This window comes from Parasteatoda tepidariorum, chromosome 10 (assembly GCF_982258835.1).
Source record: "Parasteatoda tepidariorum strain Cologne lab strain chromosome 10, Ptep-v5.0, whole genome shotgun sequence".
NCBI classification, from domain to species: domain Eukaryota; kingdom Metazoa; phylum Arthropoda; class Arachnida; order Araneae; family Theridiidae; genus Parasteatoda; species Parasteatoda tepidariorum.
The window spans coordinates 29,565,987-29,588,647 of NC_141764.1; the positions used below are offsets into that span (position 1 = coordinate 29,565,987).

Sequence of the window (22,661 nt, forward strand, 5' to 3'; positions counted from 1 at the left end):
TTCTTTACGTCATTAATAAAATAATATTAACTAAATAATATTATTTTATTTATGTATTATTATTATATTATTATTATATTAATAATAATTATTATAACACATATAATTACGTAATAATAATAAAATAATTATAATACATAATTAGTCAATTAAGTATTATTATGTTAATATATTATTAATAATTATACATAATAATAATTATTATAACACATATAATTACATAATAATAATAAAATAATTATTATACATAATAATTAGTCTATTATGTATTATTATTATTATTATTATATTATTATTATATTATTAATAAAATAATGATTTAATAATAAGTAATAATTTAGTAAAATTATAATTTTATAATTTATTTAATTGTAACAAAAGTGTAAGTGTTTTTTCAAAGTGTACTTTCTAAAAAGTCTTTTGGGTAGCTTTTAAAAATTACTTTATTTTATTTCTTTCATTTTTATTTTTATTAATCAAAACACAAATATCAGAAATATAAACCACGTACAAAACACCACAAACAATTTAAACGTATATCACGTAAGCACAGATCAGATTGGAAGGTTCTATAGAATAATATGTTCGTAACTCATGGGACTCTTTTTAAACGGTAAACATACAATTTTGAAAAACCATAGTCTTGAGAGAAAACTCTTAAAAAATCTCATTTCGGCATCCTTGTGTCCCAAATATTGCATCCACCTTTTTCTCGTTACCTCAAACTTAAGTATTTGGGCATGCGCTTTAAAGAATCATGACGCCACATTCCCTCCTAGTATTGAACGAAGTATTAATTCTGAAGTTGCATCAGTTGGCAAACCTTCGTTGGCGAGATACAGACATCCTCGTCGTGTGGTCCGGATAAAATGCGAGTTGCACGTTGTTCACAAACAATTCCGCGTGTTTCAATTGAACTGAATTATTTATAATTTGCTGAAATTGTTTGAATTGTAATTCTGACATGGATTTTGAAGAAACATACTTAAGTACTAGCTTTAAATTAGCTATATTCAAAATACATTTTAATGCACTTTTCCAATAGCTGAACATTTAATAGTACAAAATGAGCAATTATCTAATTGAATTACAATAAATAATTTTACTTTACGATTCGTTTTTTTATTAGGAAATAAACTTATTATTGATGAAAGATTTAAAGTAAAAGATATTCCAACTGTACTCATTGACGCTGTAAAACTATTTAACTTTTTTACAGTTCTAAATTCAAAGTGAATCATAAAACTATATGTTGCAATTTAATATAGTTTATTGAATTTTCCTCTGATTCACTTTTGTGTTCAACATTTTTAAAATTTGTCGAACTCAGAAATTTAAATAATACTGAGTGTGCATTTTTCTTAGTCAAAAGCTTTAAAAGAGATTGAAGACTTGCAAGAAAAAGTATAAAGAAAGTCTAAAAAAATCCATATTATGGATGCAAGTTCATTTTTCTTTGAAGATAAGAAAAAAATAAAATAATTCCATCGTATCCATCGCCAAAAGACAGCATTTGCAGTGACAAATCTACAAAAAATGCACGCACTTAATTGCGTTCCAAGCGAATTTCGTTAAACCAGAAATAAATAAAAGAAAATATAATCATAAAAGAGACAAATACTGGCAATATGCAACAATAACATACTCTGTATGTCAGAAAAAAGATGGCAAGAAAATGCAATCTTCAAAACAAGTAAAAAACGCCTACTTTTTATATCGAACCTAAAAACATGATTACTATCATTTTTGGTAGTAGAATCTTTTTAGGTAGTATCGATTGACCCGTATCTTGGAGTTTAATAAAAAGAGGTAGACAAAAAAGTGAAAGGAGCTTTTTTTTTGGTCTTAAAGGAAAGAAAAAGGTTATTTTATTCTTTTCTGCAAACTTTCATTTTCTGTGCATTGTTTAATGAATAATGTAGGCTGTTCTCTGCCACCTTCATGGGATTTAAGCTGTTTCTTTGAAAGCCACATACTTTCACAATGGATTATTTGACAAGCACTTTATTCAGACTCTTGCCGGGAAACATGCTTTTAGACTTCCCGAAATGTGTAGTGTGCCAACTACTTTTTATTATAGGTAAGTGTTAATATCTTTATAAAATCATTTAATAAAAAGAACCCAGAAAGTCTTATTATTTCGACAGAAATTTATTTTATCAGCTATAAGTTATCTTTAACGTGTTTTTCAGCTATATTTTATAAGTTTATTTATTTTATCAGCTATAAGTTAAGTTATAAAATCTATTTTATCAGCTATCAGTTGCTGACTTTTCTGAGAAAAAGTTTAAATCTAATAATTTTGCTTAATTATCACTGAAACTTTATTCACTTATTTAATTTTCCATGGTAGAAAAAAATTAAATATTATTTGCCAAAGACACTATTTAGCAATACAGCAAAATGTAAATATTAGTATTTCTTTGTAATTTTAAATAATCATTTTAAATTTATATTTTAATTACATGATATTGATAGTGCACATTTAGAGATAAAATACAATATCAGAAATTTAATATTACCTATATTAAAATTTACCATTAATACAATTGCAAATCAGTAAATCATTGTCATAATTGTAAAAAGATGCATTATATGTTAATATTATATAATTACCTTGTTCTAAGATAAATGTGCATCATTTTTAGTTCAAAGCAATTTAATTTTGAATACAATTAATTTATATAAGATTATAATTGTTATTTAAGTAAGATACATACATAAACGTAAACTTCACGTCTTTTTTAAAATCATTTTTGTTTCATTACCTTCACATGTGTCAAGTCTAGAAAATGGGCCCATATTTTTGATGCACTTGAAACTGTCATTTTAGTCATGTATATTTTGTGAAGTGTGAAGTGTTCAATCAGGTAATATCCTGGAATAAGTTATTGTTAAAAATAAATTATAAAATATTTTATTGGTATGATACATTAGCCTAAAATTAATAAAAAAACACGCAGGTGATATTTTCTGTTTTAAGGTAATTATCTATTAATTTAATTCATAATAAGAAATGCCAAGCATACAAATGATGATAAAGTAATTATTATTAAAAAAATAATCTGAGTAATTAGATAAAGAATTTGAGACAAATAGTTTGATATGGCAGTGGTGGTTGGACTATTAACAAAGCAAAGTAAGAGCATAAACTCAACTTAATAAACTTGGAGAATAAACTTAGAAATTAAGAGGATATTAATTAAGAGAATAAACTTAGAAATAAACTTAAAATAGAGAGGATAAACTTAGAAATTAAGAGGATATTAATAAAGAGAATAAACTTAGAAATAAACTTAAAAATTCTATTAAAGACTAGATGCACTAATACGCGTGAAAATAAAATGTTATTTGCTATTGCTTACGACTTTAATTGTTTCAGAAGGATATAATTAAGTCACAATTATTTTTGAATTATGAAAAATTATAAATATATGTAATTAAGTGCTTACAATTTGCTAGAGTAAAATGATAATAATCATGAAATTCTGCTAATAGTAAAAACTATTTAAATAAAGATGATGTACCATAAAGAAAAAAAGTATTTAGTCTTCATTTCATAAAAAGAGACATTAATCACTAATACAATTTTTTTAATTCAAATTTTAATAAAGATAAAACTTGCTGGCTTAAAGTAAAAAATAAATCTCTAACAGTATTACATGATAAAATAATCTGTGCACATTTTAAAATGCATATCAATGTTCATGAAAAATTCATTATGTTAAATGAGATATCATTTTTTTTATTTTGACTAGTATAAAGTTTCTACATTAAAAAATAAATTTATATTTTTAAAATATAAAATGACTACGTAAACAAATATTTGAAATGCCATTATAAATACAATTTAAATCCTTTTGAATATTTATAAAATGCAAATTATTTAATAGACATATCAGTGGGGTGTTGTAAATTTTTTCTAAGCTGCAACCAGGAAAATATTTTATTAAAATGCTGTCAAAAAATATTAGCATAATGACACTAAATAATAAGTAATCTTAATCTTAAATAATAAGTTTATTATTCAAAATTTTGAGAGTAATTTTAAAATGTTTACACTAACATGCGCAAAGTTAAAGCATTTGTCCAATGCTTTTATTTGGAAAAATATTTTATAATCACGAAAAATTTTATTTTTTTAAATTCATTTATTATTATTTTTTAATAAAAAGAAAACTACGCTTCAGTGAATGTTTCATGAAAAAGTTCAACAAAAGCTTGAAAAAGAAACTTTGTTGTGTACGTATAATCTCCTTCACTTTTTATTACCATTTAAATCGTTTAATCTTATAATAAGAAGTTGTTTTTGGAAAAGTAATTTAAAATGTTTCTGAATTGTCTCAATTCAGTTCATGTTTTTTTTTGTTTCGAATATTTACATTTCCTGGAAATTAGTTTTTATAACATAAGATATATATATATATATATATATATATATATATATATATATATATATATATATATATATATATATATATATATATATATATATATATATATATATATATATATATATATATATATATATATATATATATATATATATATATATATATATATATATATATATATATATATATATATATATATATATATATATATATACAAAGATAGGGGATATATATATATATATACAAAGAGGAAAACGAAGAAAATTAATAGGTTTTTTTTTACTGCGCATAAGTTGCAAGTATATAGAACTCATAAAATTATATAAAAATGAAGAGAAAACATGGAAAATAATAAAGATTAATGAAAAGAGAATAAAAAAAAATTAAATATATTATAATATTTTATATTATTCTTGAAAGATTACGGTACAAGTAAGTTAATTGGAATTCGCTACTAGCTTTTTAGATTTTGTTTTGTGTTTTGTACTGTTTTTCCTATCTGTTTATTTTCTGATTTTTGCGTAATATATGTTATAATTTATGTGTTCTATTGTGTTTAAATTTTTGAGTGCTCCTCACACTATTGTATTGATATATTTTACTTTGGCTATCTCGATACAATAGTTGAAAGCACTCCTTTTTGCGAATAGAATCGTGCGAACTGATGAAGAAATTATATCTTTTCACATTTTTTTCCGGATCTTGAATATCAAGATTCAAGAATTAAATTGATTTATATGCCAAAATGAATAACTGCAAAACTGTGAATTAAATATCTGAAGTTGTAGAAAAAGATTGAAAAAAAATCGAACCAAACTAATCAATTTTAAGTATAGACAGGCACGCAAGTATGTTTGAAGGTGATCCAACTGAACCTTTAATGTTAGAGTGTCCCTTGCATAGCATAAAGCTAAGCGTTACTTTGCCGTAGAAGGCACTTCTCAAATACTACAAATCCAATAAAAAAAAATAAGAGATCGCGCAAGAGATTTTACGCACATATTTACAGTTATTTAAAATAAACATTTCATTATTAGAAATAAGCTTAATTAAATTAAATTTAGATATTATGTGTCTGTAATTACTCATCAGAATATTAGAAATCCAGTCAATTAATTTGTTGACAGGGAACTGAAAATTATTTCTTTTATCAAAAGCATCAATTTGAGTTTTTGAAAAATTAAATGTAATTAATAAATCAATAAAATCTGAAGATAAATTAGATTAGTTAGTTTTTATCAAAGTTGACTCCTATCAGATATTATTATTCGGTTGTCAATAAATTGAATACAATAAAAATCATTAATAAATATGAAACCCTTCCTGATAGATAAAGCAACATTCTTTTCAAAGTAGTGTAAATGAAGGTTAGCTAGAATATTTGAAAAATGAGTTCCTTGTTGCATGTCCAGGAATTGCTGAATGGCATTGACATAAATAAAATTTTAAAAATACGGAAATTTTTAATGTTATGCCAATATTCAAAATCTATAACTAAAATCATAAAAGTATGAGAAAAAGATCAACTTTAAGTTTGTTAAGTGGTGTAATAGTAAAAGAGATGCTAAAGAACTAATTTTGTGTAATGGAATTTATAAAGCTTTATTATTATAACTGGCTATTAATTTTAATAATCCAAGTAAAACCCGAATCATATGAATTAATAAATAAAATATTTAAGTATTTAGCAAACAATTTATCTAGTGAATTCATATGAGTATTCATACCACAAGTGATAAACCAAAATTTTATGATGTCTTATGAAATTTCGGGATGATTATAAGGTAATTAAAAATTTTCTTATTTTAAATATTAATTTTTTATTCATTTTTAAATAAATATTCCTTAAGTAAAATATCTTCAGAATGAAATTAGAATTAATTTAAGTTACATGAATTGTTTAGATGTACATTAAATAAAAGCCTTTACTATTGAAAGAATTGCTATTTAAATTAGGTTTTAAAGCATATTTAATTTCCGCCGTACCTCAGACATCTAATCTTTTACGAATGGTATTCTTATGATAATGTATTACTCTTATTGTCGACAGTCCATTTATTATGGTTATGATTAATAATTATACTTTTGATGTTTATGAAAACATTAGTTTCTTAAATGATTATTTTCTTATGAAGCAAAATTTGAGCCACATGAATTACATTTTCAACTATACATTAGTTTAATTCTAAAATCAACTTAATGTAACGTATTATTGGCGAAGTTATAGAGAGTTGTTTTTTTAACAACTCATACAAAGAAAGAAGTGATTCACTGTAAGAATTCACTGTTATAAACTGTAAGAATTCCGAATCAGTTTCTTTGATGTTTTTTTGCTATCATCAATCATATTGAATGCTAGTATTTAAACACTGCAATGGAAGAAAAGGGCTAATTTGCACTAAAAGTGTTTGGCGTACGCAGTAAAAAATACCAGATCAAATTACGGTTAAAGTTACTGTAAATTATGTGGCAATTTGTAACTTACCAGGCTTCATATTAATTGATATCAGTTTTTATCCGAATTAGCTGTGATGAACGGTATGATGAGCTACAGGTCACTTGATAGTATTGCATCATGTCATTTGTCAGAAAATTAGAGAGCCTTAACTTCCATGACCCCCTAGACCAACAAACTTTCTCTGTTGCAGAAGTTTACATTAGAATTTCCATACTTAGTTTATTTTCGCTATCAAAATAAATGATTAAGTTAGAGAGCAAATCTAAATGGTGACAACATTTAATTAATTAATTATTATACTAAGTAAAATATTATTTGCATTTTCAAAATCGTGTGCATCATAAGCAGATTAGAGATTTTAATAAAAAGTTTTTCGAAAAATTTATATTTTGAAACTTAGATCATTTTCCTTTTTCTAGACAACAAAAAACTGTGATGAAACACCTATCTAAATTTGGTTGAGAAAAACAATAAAATGAGTGTGCTATTTTCAGTTAATGCCTAATCGAAGCTTCACACACAGTTTAAAGTATGTAGTTTAATCTAAACGCTAATATATGAGAAAACGTACACCAATACCAGGGCCCCGCTGTGAACTGATCGTTAAGACAAGGTACCCAGCAGATCACCGAAGTCAAGCATCACTGGCTTGCGGTCAGTGTGCAGGTGGGTGACCATTTGGATTAGTCTGTTTAGGGACCGAGGGTGTGCAGTATTGGTCCTAGTTAAACTGTTCTACTGTAAAGTGCTCGACTTCGAGTGTAGGTCGTCGGGCTACCGAAAAGGGATTGCCATCCCCTCTGTAGATGACCAAAATTGTGATGGCATGTCTTCGGATCATCCTCAGGTATGTTTCTCAGATCGTCGCTAATAACCCATTGTACAGCACTAGCGCGACGTAAATGAGCTACAACAATTACTACAACTTCAACAACCAATATCAGGTGCATTAACACTACAAATTATCTTCGTCACGTCAATTTCGGCGTAAGTTTGCAAACTATCAGATGACAACTGTAGATTGTTTGCAATTCGAGTACAATAAAGGTAGAAATTTCTTTGCAGCAGGAAGGACGATTCTGCTTCGTATGAACAGAAATAAAAAGTTATAAAATGCATGCATGTTCTTATTTGTATAATAAGCATATTTATATTCTATTAAGAATATTTACAAAAATCTGTCAGTTGCATTAATATTTTTTATAATATTTCAATTCTTTCCTGTTTGGTTCTGTTAAGTTTAGCTCAAATTCATACTAATATTATCTCTGCGTTGGGTGCATACTTGATCAAAAACTAATTGTGTTTAACAAAAATATCAGATCCATAAATCCTAAAGATTCTCGCTTTACATTGTACCGTAGTGATAACTTTGCTGACTCTTACGTGCATAATATTTTACTGTAAATGCAAATTTCAATTTTACTGAATAATAAAAACTTTTCTTCTATACACCAATTAGGGTAGAAGAGCATTCATTGATGTAATATGTCAGAACAATTGACATAATGTGTACGTTTCAGAAATTTCTATAAAGGCCACATAAAGCTTTTCAAAATTTTCAATGTTAGCTTCTAAGAACCGTGTGATTTTGTTTAGAAGAATGTTAAGAATTGCTTTTTCAAACAGAATAAATTTTTATAGTAATCAAATGATTTTACAGTGTACAAAATCTAGGGAAACTTGAAAAAGTAGAATAAGATAAATGCAATGTGTGTTAGAAGATTCCTAATTTAATTCCAATTCTAGTTTTATTAGCGGTGGACGAATAGCCGACAAAAATTGAAACGTTTTAATGGTAAAATTGGTCGCATTTGATAAAATTCAAGGTTTTTGAAGGAAATGCTGTAGCTTTACATAATTTCTTTTTCGGATATGTACATAAAAATATATTTAAAAAATTCAACATATACTATATAAACTAGCTTTATTTTGATAAAATTAAAAGAGATTACGTTAATATCTTAATTAGCTTAAAGATTATTTTCTTGATTATTCATTTATTTAAAGAAATAAGTTTTTTGCTTAATAAGTATTCATAATTATATTTACCGGAACGTGTTAGTATTAATGAAACATATACTTTCCTAATTAAGTTCTTTCTTATGTTGAGAAAATGTATTTTGATTTTCTTTTAAAAAAACACAACAAATAAATAAACATCATTAAAGCATTTCGAAGTCAAACTATGAAGTTAGATATTCTCTTTGTTAGAAAAGCGTTTGCAAAAAGAGAAAAACTGCATTTATTTCAATTTGAACGTCTCGTAAAAAGGGAAAAAAATAATAAAGAAGAGAAGAAAGAAGAAAAATGTAAATTCTGCAGTAAACAGTTGAATTTAAATGTTCCTTATCTCGGAATTTTTTATCGTTTTTATGCAAAACGCACCCGTTAAAGACTTACAAATCACACAAAAAATGCTGTTTTTAGAGCTTACTGCATATTTAAACAGCCCTGATAATTAGCTTGAATAATTTACAAGATGCGATAATCGGTCTGTTCTACAAAAGTGTTGAACTTTTATGTTTCCTCTGAGTTATCAATAAAAATGAGAATTAAGCGATAAATATTCCTGCATTTATTTTCATTAAACAGCATAATGTTTAGAAGGCTGGTTTAAACTCCATTTCTTCTTGCTGGTCAGAAAAAACGGGAGTACATTTTAATGATAAAAACACATAGTTATGTGAGGAAAAAAATACTATTTAATACTTTTTTCAAGGGCTATTTGATAGGATTATGTTTTAGCTAAATGAGAATTAATTGCATTTTTTAAATATTTTTTTTCTAAAAATGCAATTTATTTTGCGTATTATAATCATCAAATCACTAGTTTATTAGTATTCAACATGATTTATGATAGGATTAATTGGCGATTTGAATTGATTGATAAGTATCATTGTCGGTTAGGTTTATTGGTAATTATTAAATGATTGCAAGGGGAAATTGTTTGTTATTGTTACCGATTGTAATATGCAATTACATTTGAAATAATGTGCTGAATATTATTAACCTTATCATTGATGTCGTTTCACATTTTTGATAGTAAAAACTACATATTTTCAAAGAAGTTGCTATAAAACGTATTTTACTACTACGAAATTCTAAATCAATTTTATTCTAACAATCTTGTAATTGAGTAATTTTTATTTCAAGATTAAGATAGTACACAGACATTACCTTTCTATTCATTTGTTACCCTTATTGAATGTAAGCTTCGTAGTGAAAACTAGAACTTTTTATTGTTTTATAAAATAATTGTAGAAATTAATTTAAGAAAATATTTTGCTAGTATATATATAAATTTTTTAAGAAGTTGAAAAATCTGATTCTTTTAAAACAGGGTATAATATAAAGACGGTTTCCTTTTTAACTGCTGTGTTTTGAAAGTTTAAAATTTAATTTCAACTTCAAAAATGTAAAATAACATTTAATGAATAAACTCTCCTCATGTACTAAAAACAATGCTTAACATGCCTGTGTAAATGAAACATAATTTCCTCAAATCCCTCCCCCCATTACAGAAGAAAGTAAAGGATTTTCAGCCACTGTTTCAAATTAAATAGAAGAAATTTCTGTGAAACCTTGGGCATTAATTTTTTTCTGAAGAAGCGTATATTCCTTATTTTATTTTATTTATTTATTTGCTATAATTTCTGAACTATATAGTTTAATATTGAAAGTAAGTTTTGGGGAAAAATTTATTTTCCAATAAAACTGATCATCTTAAAAACTCAAACTTCAATTTTAAAAAAGAATTATTTCCCTCATTTATCACAATAACAAGATCTGTCTAACGCCATTTTCAACAAAGATTAATGACTCCACTAAAACAATTGTTAGAGATCTAATTTTCAAAATGCTTTATTTTACTCTAATGGAATTAAACGTGTCAGATTTGAGCCTCTTAAATTTGAAATATCGTTATACGCTGCCATTTTCTCGGAGAAATATAGAAGAAATTATAATTAATTGTATTTTATTTAAACTGATGAGGTGGGCATAAGTTGCTTGTCAAATATATTTTCTTAATTGAATTCTTGTTCTCATGATTTATAAGTTCCGTTCAATTTATTTCAATAAGAAGAAAATAAATTAAAAATTTAATTAAACAATTATATTTTTGTTTGACATGAAGTATTCATTGTCATCGATTAAAATAATATATAGATTTAGTTACGCTCAAATATTTAAGTAATTTATTTACTTACATTATATATAATTTAAAAATTTAGGTTAGATATGAACTTCAAGATTGCATTTTTAAAATTCAAGTACGCTGGCTTAAGGTAGTATTTCCCAAATTGTGGTACGCATACCCCCAAGGGTACGAGAACAGTTTAGCGGGGGTACGCGTTCTAATACGAAATATCTTACAACAAACGAAAATTTCACAAATTTTATTTAAAAACAAAGCTAGCCATAAAAAATTACGATGACGTATTTTTCTACAGACTAGTTTTTGCAGAGTAATCAGTTAATAATTAGTGGTGTCAACAGCCAGTTGAGATTTTAAACTCTAGTGCAATTTTTTTATAGTAAAAAGCACATTCATTTTTTTATTAGTGGTACACAGCGTTACGAAAAATTCAGAGAGGGTACACAAAAGTAATAAGTTTGGGAAACACTTTGTTAAGGTAATGATTTTGAAATAGTGATTCAAAGTTTCACTTGCCAAACCAATGATTGTTAGCATTAGTCACCATTTTTTGTCTCTTAAAAATGTACTTAATCTTGTCATTTTATATTATTATTTTAGAACTGGCGTTGAAGAACCGATCTGATTTTGAATTCAGTACTATAGATGTACATTTCTATAGCCTTGTAATTTTGAACCCTATCTAGAAGAAATTGGAATTCTTGGTGTTGGGGTAAATTAGTCTTCACCGAGGACTTTTTCAGGGAAGTAACACGTACCTGCTTTACATGGAGAAGAATATCACGGAAATTTCTCTTGTTTAGCCGAGGGGATTCTAACCCAAGAACTATTTCCCACTGATTATATTTTAAGTCAGCACTGTGGTCGGTCCTAGCCCGGAGCGACTTCGTATCAACCAACCACTGCTGGGGTTGAAACCTGGAATACCTCATCGGGAAGTAAAAGCACTGACCCATGAGCCACTGCGGCTCTGTAATTTAGGCTAGTTAACAATGTGAACTCAAATTGAATGTAAATATGAAAAATTCAAAGTTTATTCATAGGTGAATTTTTATATAACATGACCAAGAAGGGAAATAGAATTTTTCATTTATATTCTGATATTTTATTTGATGAAAAAAAAATGACAGAATGGATTTGGGTAATCTCAATTGATAAGGAAGACATTCAGTTCAGTCTTTTTATTTGTGTTGAATACTGAATTTCTGAGCCTGTGTCCTTCTTCCTTAACAATGGGGCCTTAACAATCAGTAAATGATTATCATTGACACTGAATGATGATGGGCAATGAATAACTTTCCTAAACTGATAACCTGTTTTTATTTTAATTCTATTACCTATTTCTACTCCATTTTATACCTTTTAAAAAAAAATCTGGTGACCCCTCTCCTTTAATTTCACTTAATCCACAAATGTGCCCTTTTTTTCAATAGTTGTTAATTGGAATTTGCTATGTTTACGATGCACATCTTTCAAACCATTAATATAAATAAATAAAAATAAATAAATTGAAATAAAACTACTTCAACCGGAAAATCATATATATATATATATATATATATATATATATGCGAATAGTAAATGTATGCGAATAGTAAAGATATGTGAAAAATGCGAAATTAAATCTTACATTAAGAACATTACTTTTAACCGCTGGAGAAATGACTGGAGGTCTAGTGACAAGGGAAGACAAACCTATAAATTTTTTAAAGATCCAAGCATAAAGCGCCTGCAGGCCAATTTTTATTTAAACCAGCTCCTTACTGGCCACGGAGTGTTCGGGACCTATCAACAAAAATATTTCAAAAAATCAGCTTCATGCATTTACTGTGGAGTGAGACAGGACATTGATCATCTACTTAAGCACTGTCCAAGATTCCGGGCACTTCGTGGAACCCACATGAATAATTGCGAAGAGGAACATCAATTCTTCGCTATATTGACCTGCAGGAAAATTGTGACTCAAATTATTAAACAAACCCTCGAGGACATTCTAGCCCCAGATCAACTGGCCCCAGTCATGAACCAACAATAGAGCATGTCATCTTTAATTTTTACTAATCAACTTTTAGCCTTACATTTTGAATTTTTATCTACTTTTGATTTTAGACTTCATAGACTTCTAGTCAGACTTTTACTTTTAGACATTTACTATTTGGACTTTTAGCTTTCATTGATTTTAGTTTTGAGATTTTTTATCTCTTGTTTCCTTATTATTATAATCATTTAATTCTCGACATTTACACCGGCGCTATTGGGTTTCATTGCCTTTAACACATGTTTTTAATTGTCAAACTTTATTGTTAATCCACTTTTAACTGATCACCACCACTGTCATTTGGCGAAATGTTACTGTAACTTTAGTTTTTAGAGAAATTTTATTGTAATAATTTTACTTTTATCTCCGTATACCCCCCTGGGGTGGGTCGGAGTTCAACCTTACTTATATATATATATATATATATATATATTTAATTTTTGAAGTGTATGCTCAACAAAAGTTTGAATTTAAAACAGTTGACATTTTATTAAATGATGGTCTTAACATGTTTTAACATTGCAATGATTCGGTTTATTCAGCTGATGATTTTATAAACCAGTAATTATATTACTGGTGGTGATTGTAATTACAAGTTAACTGTAAGGATTAGAAGAAGAACGCTTGGATCTAGTAACTTCACCAACAGCTAAATCAACTACTTGCCTCCCAATGAGGTGACCCGGGGTCGAATCCCAGCGATGGATGGGTGATACGTACTCGGCACCCTGCTCACACCAGCCACAGTGCTGATGTGAAATATCCTCAGTGCTCAGTGGTAACTGGATCATAGCTTAGAGTTCCCTTGCATTCAAGTTAACTGTGGGGGGTTTCCGTAGTATTTTTCACCATGCAACACTAAAGTGGGTTAATGCAATCAAAAGTCGATTTTCTCCCTATATTTTACCCAGGAATTAGTTACATTGCCTTCTGGATTGGGTTAAAAATTACAAGGGTATGGAGTTGAGCATTGATAACCGCAAAACCAGAATTGGGCCGGCTGTTCAACGTCGCTTATAAGTTTTTTTTTTTAGTTAAACTTATGGGTAGAAGCTAAAGAGCTTCGTATTTGGTAAACTAATTTATGTTTATGCTAATTGACAAATTTTAATGTGCTAATTAATTAATGAAGTACATATTAAAAGCTGAAATCAGATATTAAATCAGTCAAAAACATACTTTTTTCGTAATAAACATGATCGTTTTACAATAAATATAAATTCCTGACTCTAAAGTTGACTCAACTCTAAATTTGGAGAATTTAAACACAATCCAGAAAACAGAACCCAGTCTCAATAGTTTTTGAAGAAAATAGGACCTTTAAGTGTTATTTTCACTTTTTTTGTATCTCTTGAACGCTTTATGGAGAAAAGGAAATTTTTCGTACTCAATCCTCAAACTCTTATATCTATGTAAAATATGGTGTCTATGTAAAAATTTATTTGTTATATTATGTTATTTACTAATGGTTATAAATGGTATGAATTGTAAGCTACACAACTTTTTAACCATTTCGACCTATGCAACTGCAAATAACAAAATTCAGAATGCGGAGAAATTTGCTGAGTAGTTCCTGCGGGCAAAAGATTTAAAACGCAATTTCTTTGAGATTGCTCAATATGCAGAGAGTAAAATTATCGTAAAGGAGTCTAAAGTTTCGATTGCTCCTCTAACCAAACTATTGGGAATTTGATTCCCCATATTGCAATGATCCCGCATATTTTGAGAGTCAAAAATCCGTCCCACAGTGGACTGATCGTTATGACACGGTTCCCAGCAGATGACCGAAGTCAAGCATCTCTGGTTGCGGTCAGTATCCTGGTGGGTGACCACTTGGATTAGTCTGCGTAGGGACTGAGAGTGTGCCGTTTTGGTCCTCGTTAAACTGTTCTACCGTAAAGTGCTTGACCTCGCGTCCAGGTCGTCAGATCGGGGGGTGCTATCCCTTGTGCAGAGGATCAAAATTGTGATGGCATGTCTTCGGATCATCCTCAGGGATGTTTTCCAGACCGTCGCCAATAGCCCATTGTGAAGCTCAAGTGCGACGCAAATTAACTACAACAACGAGTCAAAAATCCTAATCCGTAGAAGAAAAGAAAAAAAAGCGTTTATTCTTATTTCATATTCTGTTTCTGTAAAAGTATCACCTGCATTTATTAGTTAGCATATTTATAGTTAAGTTGAGATCAATTATTAAAAACTGACAACAGATCAAAAGTCATTAACATGTTTCGCCATTTATTTTGTGCACTGTACTCCTTTCTGAGATTATGTGTACTTGTCTTTGGAAAAGTGTCAATTTCATTTAAATGATGGAAACACAGAACTCGGTGCATAATTGGATTAAAACACTTCAGATAAGTTAACACCAAATGCCAATTATTTTAACTTAGTCTTACTCTAGTGCATCACTATTTAATTATATTCAGATAAGTTTACAATCCATTTTGAAAGTCATTTTAGAATACAAATATTCTTTGACGATCTGACAAGAGATATGTCAAGTATTTTTGAAAGGTTGCGAAGTTTCTTTCCCTACTGAGTTTATTTTGGATAAAGTTGGTGTTTGACTTTAAAATCGAAAATTTTAAAATATTCCAGTCACGATTTATTTTAAGTTTTAATGTTCTTTTTAAATTTATTTTAATTGTTAAATAGAAGTTAGAGGTATATTATCGGTTTCAAAATTCAGAATTTTATTTCAAACAGTTGATATATCTTGTAATAAAGTCTTATTTTATTTTTACATTAAATGGTGTATTTCCAAATGGTTATTTTCATAAAATGGATAAAAGCAAAATGTAAAAAAAAACATTAAAAGTTATATTAGTTTAAATAATCAACCAAATAAAACATTAAAAGAATGTAAACTGACATTTCCATTAATGAATAAATATACTAATTAATTACTGTAGGAAATTTTCTAATCAAATACAAAGCAATAATAAAATTTATAAAAAAAATTAGACATTTTCTATTAGAAATAACAGAAGACCTTCTATATGCATCAGAGTTTGTTTATGCAGCCTGTTACACATGTTAAATGTCCCATTGAAATCGTACATTGAAAAATACCTACCTATCCACATCGAGTCAGCTGGTACATTAAAGAATTATTAACTGTTTTTAATTCAATTAATATCGCTTCTCTATTGCAATTTTTTATTGATATATCTTGCAATTTTTTATTGCAATTCAGACCGATTCACATGATAGCATTTAAAGAGAATGTAAAATCATCCGGAGAAGAATTTGTCAAGAAAATTGTGATACATTGTGAAGATACAATGTGTGATACATTGGAATATATTGTGAAGTAGTACAGCTTCTATCAGCAGAAGGTGATGGCAGAATTCCTTTACTTAGGTCTGACCAATAACTATTCAGAGTTGGGGGATCAAAACTCTTTATTTACTTATAATCAATCTATTAACCCCCACAATGGTTGTCCTATGTCTTAACAAATACGATGATGACGTTTGCACTTTACAAAGAACTTTCAGACCATTAGTTTGCAGACATTTGTATTAATCAATTAGTTTTCATAATGAAGTTCTCCCATGTGACGATAAATGACCTCATTACTACTTTGTTAAAAGTAGTGGATAAACATTTTACTGGTAAATTCCTACATTAAGATGCAATTTACTGGTTGCAGGAAGTTCATACATATTCCTATATCATAAACGTTCAATTAAATGTCTCCAGTGTAGAATCGGGAACCCCATGGTTTGGCAATAATTTTCGTTGAGTTTTGCTGAAATCCTATTTCTGGTTACCATGATATAATTTGCTGTCTGCTTTCAATAACGTCATCTTCGGGTTATCGCAACTTTTGTTTACATTCATGTGCTTGGTTCTTAGTTTATTTACATAAATATTCGTTTATTTCTAGATATCGTCAAAAATGAGAGGGCTCCCGATTGTAAACTATTACCAATTAAATTTGTTAGCAAATACGTTTCAAATGATTTCACCTTGTTCAAGATGTAACCTAGCGTAACTGTTATCGTGTTAATGGAGGATAGCCACTTATTGAAAGTGTTCCATTTTTATTCTGTGCATAGAGCACTTAACTACTATTTAAATTGCATTGTTCACATTGGCTTGCAAAAATTTCAAAGGTAGGAATAATTGCACAAACTTTTCAGATTTTTAAAAATCTTAAAAATATTGACATTATGTATTTGTTTTAAAATTGATTTAAGTTCAATTATTTATATTCGAGGTTTATTTTTTTTTTACTTAAGAAACTGAACTGCATAAGAAATCCCATCTAACAAATGTCTTTGCTGATAATCCATCAAGTCATTAGTGCGACACTTTTGAATAATAAAAACTATTAAATTTAATCCAACATCTAAACTCAGTTGTTATAGCATCAAAATACGCGGTTAAAATTTTTCTATAATGTTAGATTACAGAAGAACCTAAAAATCGTAAATTTTGAAGAATAACCTTGGACTTAGTTCAACATTTTACTACAACAATTTTCCGATTACCGCTGATTGGCACAAATCTGCACTTTATCACTTACTATATTGTTTGTAGTTAAGAATGCACCTATTATTTAGCGAAACAATGAACATTATTTTAAAGAGTGTTCATTTATCCTCTGTATAATTGTCTAAAATTTCTATTGTTACATATTGTTCTGTTCTGAACACAACCATCTCAGCATGATTTTACGCTTACTTTAAATGTTCATATGCGAACTGTTTGTAGCCTATCTGGTTATATTAATTTGCACTATCACTTATAAGACTTTAATTCGTAGCCTAAGAGGTGGCACTGTTACAGCTACTGTATTTTTGAGGTCGCTTTTTGGGGGAAAACTTTGAGCGTATGTTTAGGCGTGTATTAATAAATCATTACTGTTTAAATGTAACCCTCTTTCAGTTGAAAGAATTTTCTTTTGTTTCAGATTATTTCCTTTCAAAAAGAAAATCTATTCCATAAGTGAAATATTCCTTAACTCTAAGTGAAATAAATGTGAATAATTCTTCAAATAAAGCAATAAAACTAACAATAAAAATCAATAATCAATAAAAGTCAAATCAATCAGAGTAAAAATACTTTTATTTTGTTTTTGCTTGCAATACTTATAAAATATCACTGAATGCTTTCAGTCTCATTTATTTTTTTCTAATCCTTTAAAAATTGATTCTTTCAATTGCCACTCAAAAAGTTTTTCGTTTATTATTTAACTAGGGACTTAACTCACTGCATTATCTAAATGCAATCAAACAATTGTAACAAGTAAGAACAAGCTGAATTTTTTTTTTCTCTTTTGAAGTTAAATGAACTGCATATTTCATGTTGTTCTGTCCTTTTTTTTAAAACTACTTTTGTATTTTTAATTTCAAATATCGATTTAAATTAACAGTGAATAATTTCACATTTATTTTTAATATAAAAAAAATTTATTTGAAAAATTTAATTACACATGGGGATTATAATATTTTTTTTTAAAATTTTTTTTTATTTAATATTACTTCTATTTGAGGAAATAATGTTATCTACAGGCTGTCCTAGATAAGACTGGCATTTTTTTAATAATTTACAGCAGTTAAACACTTAAGGTTCCAATAATACATCTTGCTGCAAATTCAAATTAATTTTTCCTTTCAAACTTTCTGTTTTTGAAAAAAAACCTCCAAAATAGGAGTTGCAGATAACCATGTAAATAGAAGAAAGTTAATTGGAAATGACATTTTCAAACTGAATCAATTGAAACTAAAGTTTTTCAAAAACTTTAAATGAAATTTTCTCTTAGGAAAGATTTGCTGCAAAATAGCTTCCACATTTTCTAAAGATCCACCGTCAGCCACATAATGTGACAGGTTGCGATGTGATTTTTCAGTATTTTACTTCGATTTATAAATTGTACTGTAACATCTGACAAAATATTTTAAACCAAATCCAGAATATTTTGGAAAAACTTATGTTTTTCCTCATAAATTTGCTACAAATTATTTTTTAACGTAAACTATTTTCCTGTCATAAATTTTTGAGAACCATCTTTAGATAGGAAATTATATTGCATTTTTATATACTACTACTCATTGACTAAACAGTCTCTTGATGACCCGGGCCTTCCTCACAATAGCTCTCCATTTTTCACGATTTTGGGCTTAACTTTTTAATATCCTCCAAAATATTATCCAATCATTTTTCCTTGGTTTCCTACGTGGTGTAGACCAACCTAGTTTAGATTCAAAGGCACTGTAGTAACTCACGACTTACGCAATTGAAAAGCGCTCTTCGATTAAAAACGTTCGATCGCTATATGGTGACCGGTTTCCAAATTCAATTGTAACATTAGGTCACTATCGAAGTAAAAAGGTTGCGCTTGTCGAAGAAACTTATCTCTCTCGACAGTTCACGTGTGCTATATTCTTTCTCTGCCAATAAAAAAAATCATACAACATACAAGTTCTCACCATGAGATAAATTCTCACCATGCAAGTTGTGCAAACTTCAAGTTTAGGGCCGGGATAGCTTGGTAGGGCACTAGGCACATGTCCAAGAGGTCATGGGTTCAATCCCCGCCGGCCCAAGACTGCTTGTGTTGAATCACAAAGTCCTCCATGTTCCCGTAACAAATCACACCTCTGGGGGTGCTGATCCAGAAATTTCTTTGTCTTGTGAATTGGTTCAAAATTACAAGGCTACAGATTTGAACATTAGAAATCGTAAACCCAAAAATTGAGTCGGCTGTTCAACGACGGTTATATACATAAAAAAGCTTCTATATTGTTTTCTGACCACTAATGTTAGAATAATTTCCAGTATTACCCTTATTTTTTTCGTACTCAACTACTTAGTATATGAACAATAAATTGTGTTTTTGAAAGAAAATTTGATGTGATTGATATAATTATTTCAAATGTCTAGTGAAAACTTTTGAAGCCAATTTGTAATCAATTTTAATTTTTGCTTGTAATTTAAAATGATTTATTGAAATTCCAAATATATTTTTTGGGATATTCATTAATAACATTATCAGATGAATAAAAGTCTGTTCAGAACTTACTGTAATGAATGCATACTCACATTACCCAAAGTGTTATTATCTATTTTTCCTTTTTTATTGATGACATTACAATTTCCACTTACATTAAGATAGGAACTTCGTCCAAATATAAGACAGATTTTATTCCGTATGATGGAACTATCATACAATTTTTCACAAGCAAATGTATTTATATCATTACGATCCCGCAATACAGGGCATAAGACTATAATAAATATGCATATAATGTATAAGAACTAGTAATGAAGAATAATGAAATACAGGATGAAAAACTACCTTCTATTGAAACTAATATACGCTAGTTTTTTTAGATAGTTTGCCTATTTCTATATAATTAATTAAACATAGATTCTTATACTATGTCAAGTCAAAATTCTTGATGATCCCATCAAAAAAGTTTGATGGTTTATGTTGGTTTCAGTGTGGTTAGTGGTGATCCAACATCATTTCATAGTCACCATCATCCAACATCTTCTATTCTGCGTTCATGGTGCTTATGGTTGCTGGAAAATGATCCTTAATACTATGATGGCTAACCATCAAGAGAAGTTTGATTCTCATGAACCAACAATCCATGATGGTTCCACCTAAACATTTCCATAATGGTTTTAATGGGAATTCTTGTTTGGTTCTCAGGAATATACCATCGAAATAATTTAGTTTTTTTTATGCTGGACCATCAGAAATCAGTCCAAATTCCTAAATTAGGATGATGGTTTTCATGATCTTTCCAACATTTCATTTCCGGTATACTATGCAAATTCGTGATGGCCCATAATGGTACCTTAATACGTTTTCATGATGGTTTAATGGAAATTATTGTTGTTTCTGTCTATCATCAAAAATATTTATTTTTTATGTTAGCTCATCATGAATCAGACAGAATTCCTTTGTTGGGATGATGGTGATTCACGATCATTCCAACATTTGAGATATAAGAATGATGGAAGTTTCTGACGATTAAACATGAACAAACCCTCAAAACAAGTTGCCATTTTTATGTTGGACCATCGCAAATCAGTCTGAATTGGAGTGATGGTTACTTATGTCGGTAACCATCAAAAAATATAACGGTTCATAATGAAATTATTGCTGGTTACCATCAAGATTATGATGCTCCATCAATGGAAAACCATCAAAAATTTTGTCTTAGGAAATGTTTATCGAACAGGTGGCAAACATTCAAGCATATAATAGTAGAGTTAAAAAGCAACATATTCAAACATTTTGAATGTTTTTGTTTCATCAAAAATGACGTCAGTTGATATTTCCCGTTCAAAATTAGCTTAATGCGAACGAAAGGTTGATAAATCGCTGAAAGTGAGAGCTTTATTTCGTACAATTTCATTTTATTTCATAAAATTCATTTCATTTCAAAAAATTCATTTTATTTCAAAAAATTCATTTAATTTAATTTCATATAAAAGTATCAAACTGTTAGAAGTTATTAAAAATACTTGCACAAATAATTTATTCAAGGAAATCTCATCTTGAATGCATCTCACAAATAATTTATTCAGGAAAATCTAAGCTCTGCAAAACAGAAATTTTCAAGCAGACATTTTATAAATTAAAAGTAATTTTTCCGAAAATAAAACTTTTTAAAGATTTTTTTAATTTTAATTTTGGAAAGTAATGTTTTTGAAGCAAGCCAGAATAAACTATTAGATTATAGAAAGTAAGTTAATATTATAAAAGTTTGGAATGCTTGTACGTCACGTTCATTTCAATGTATTAACAATTTATAAAATTCACAATTTATAACATTAACAAAATTTTTAACATTATGAGATCTGCATCTTTTTTCATTATTCATTATTCCAAGAAGATTATTCTTTTTAACTAACGCAAAACTGTTTTAGTTAGAATAACTAATATTTTTGAGCATATAATCCATAAGAAAAGATTCATAAAATTATGAGAAATTCACAATGAAAGATTTTACTAAGAACGTATGTGACAAATACCAAATTAAGTTTTGTTCTTTTTTTCCCACACTATTTCCATTTTCCTTTTAAATTTTATTTTCACAAAAATTTTGTATTGGAAGTTATCATTCCTAAGCATATTAAAGGAAATAGCATCTTAATTAAATTAAGTACAATCTTATGTTTCAATACCTTCAAAATTTTTTTATTGGAAATATCCTTTCTTAAATTCGGTGCAATCTCTGTATTTAAAATATTTTAATTCTTGAAATAATAATTTTTCTAAATCCATTTTAAAATTTCTTCATACAAATACAGATTATTTGAATTGTTTCGAGTAAACTTTTTTTTCTCGCTATTTGATAAGTTAAGTACTTCCCCAACACAACTGTGGATATATGGGGATTAACCATAGAAACAAGAAAAAGCTTGATGTTCCATAGTAACGTAGAAATAATTGTTTCGCGTAAACAGCTCGGCCATTAGGGAGAAGAGATAAGCCTAAATGTGACGACCCAACATTTCCTTCTATGAATGCCTCTTGAGGTTTGTTTAATAGCTAATGCCGGTACTGAGATCTATTTGCTATTTTGATCACGTAGACTAGCAAGGGTAGAGTGAGTCATTGAAATAGAATGGATTTATTCC

General features: G+C 28.2%; 1 protein-coding gene across 1 annotated transcript in view; it reads left to right on the forward strand.

The window, feature by feature from the left end:
- Window positions 1-812: 812 nt before the first annotated feature.
- LOC107448733 (cell adhesion molecule Dscam1) overlaps window positions 813-22,661 on the forward strand; it is a 90,251-nt gene continuing 68,402 nt past the window's right edge. Inside the window, exon 1 of the mRNA XM_087154057.1 lies at window positions 813-2,080. Within this exon, the coding sequence (XP_087010183.1) occupies window positions 1,984-2,080 (97 nt within the window). The 5' untranslated portion in view covers window positions 813-1,983. The remainder of the gene's footprint in view (window positions 2,081-22,661) is intronic.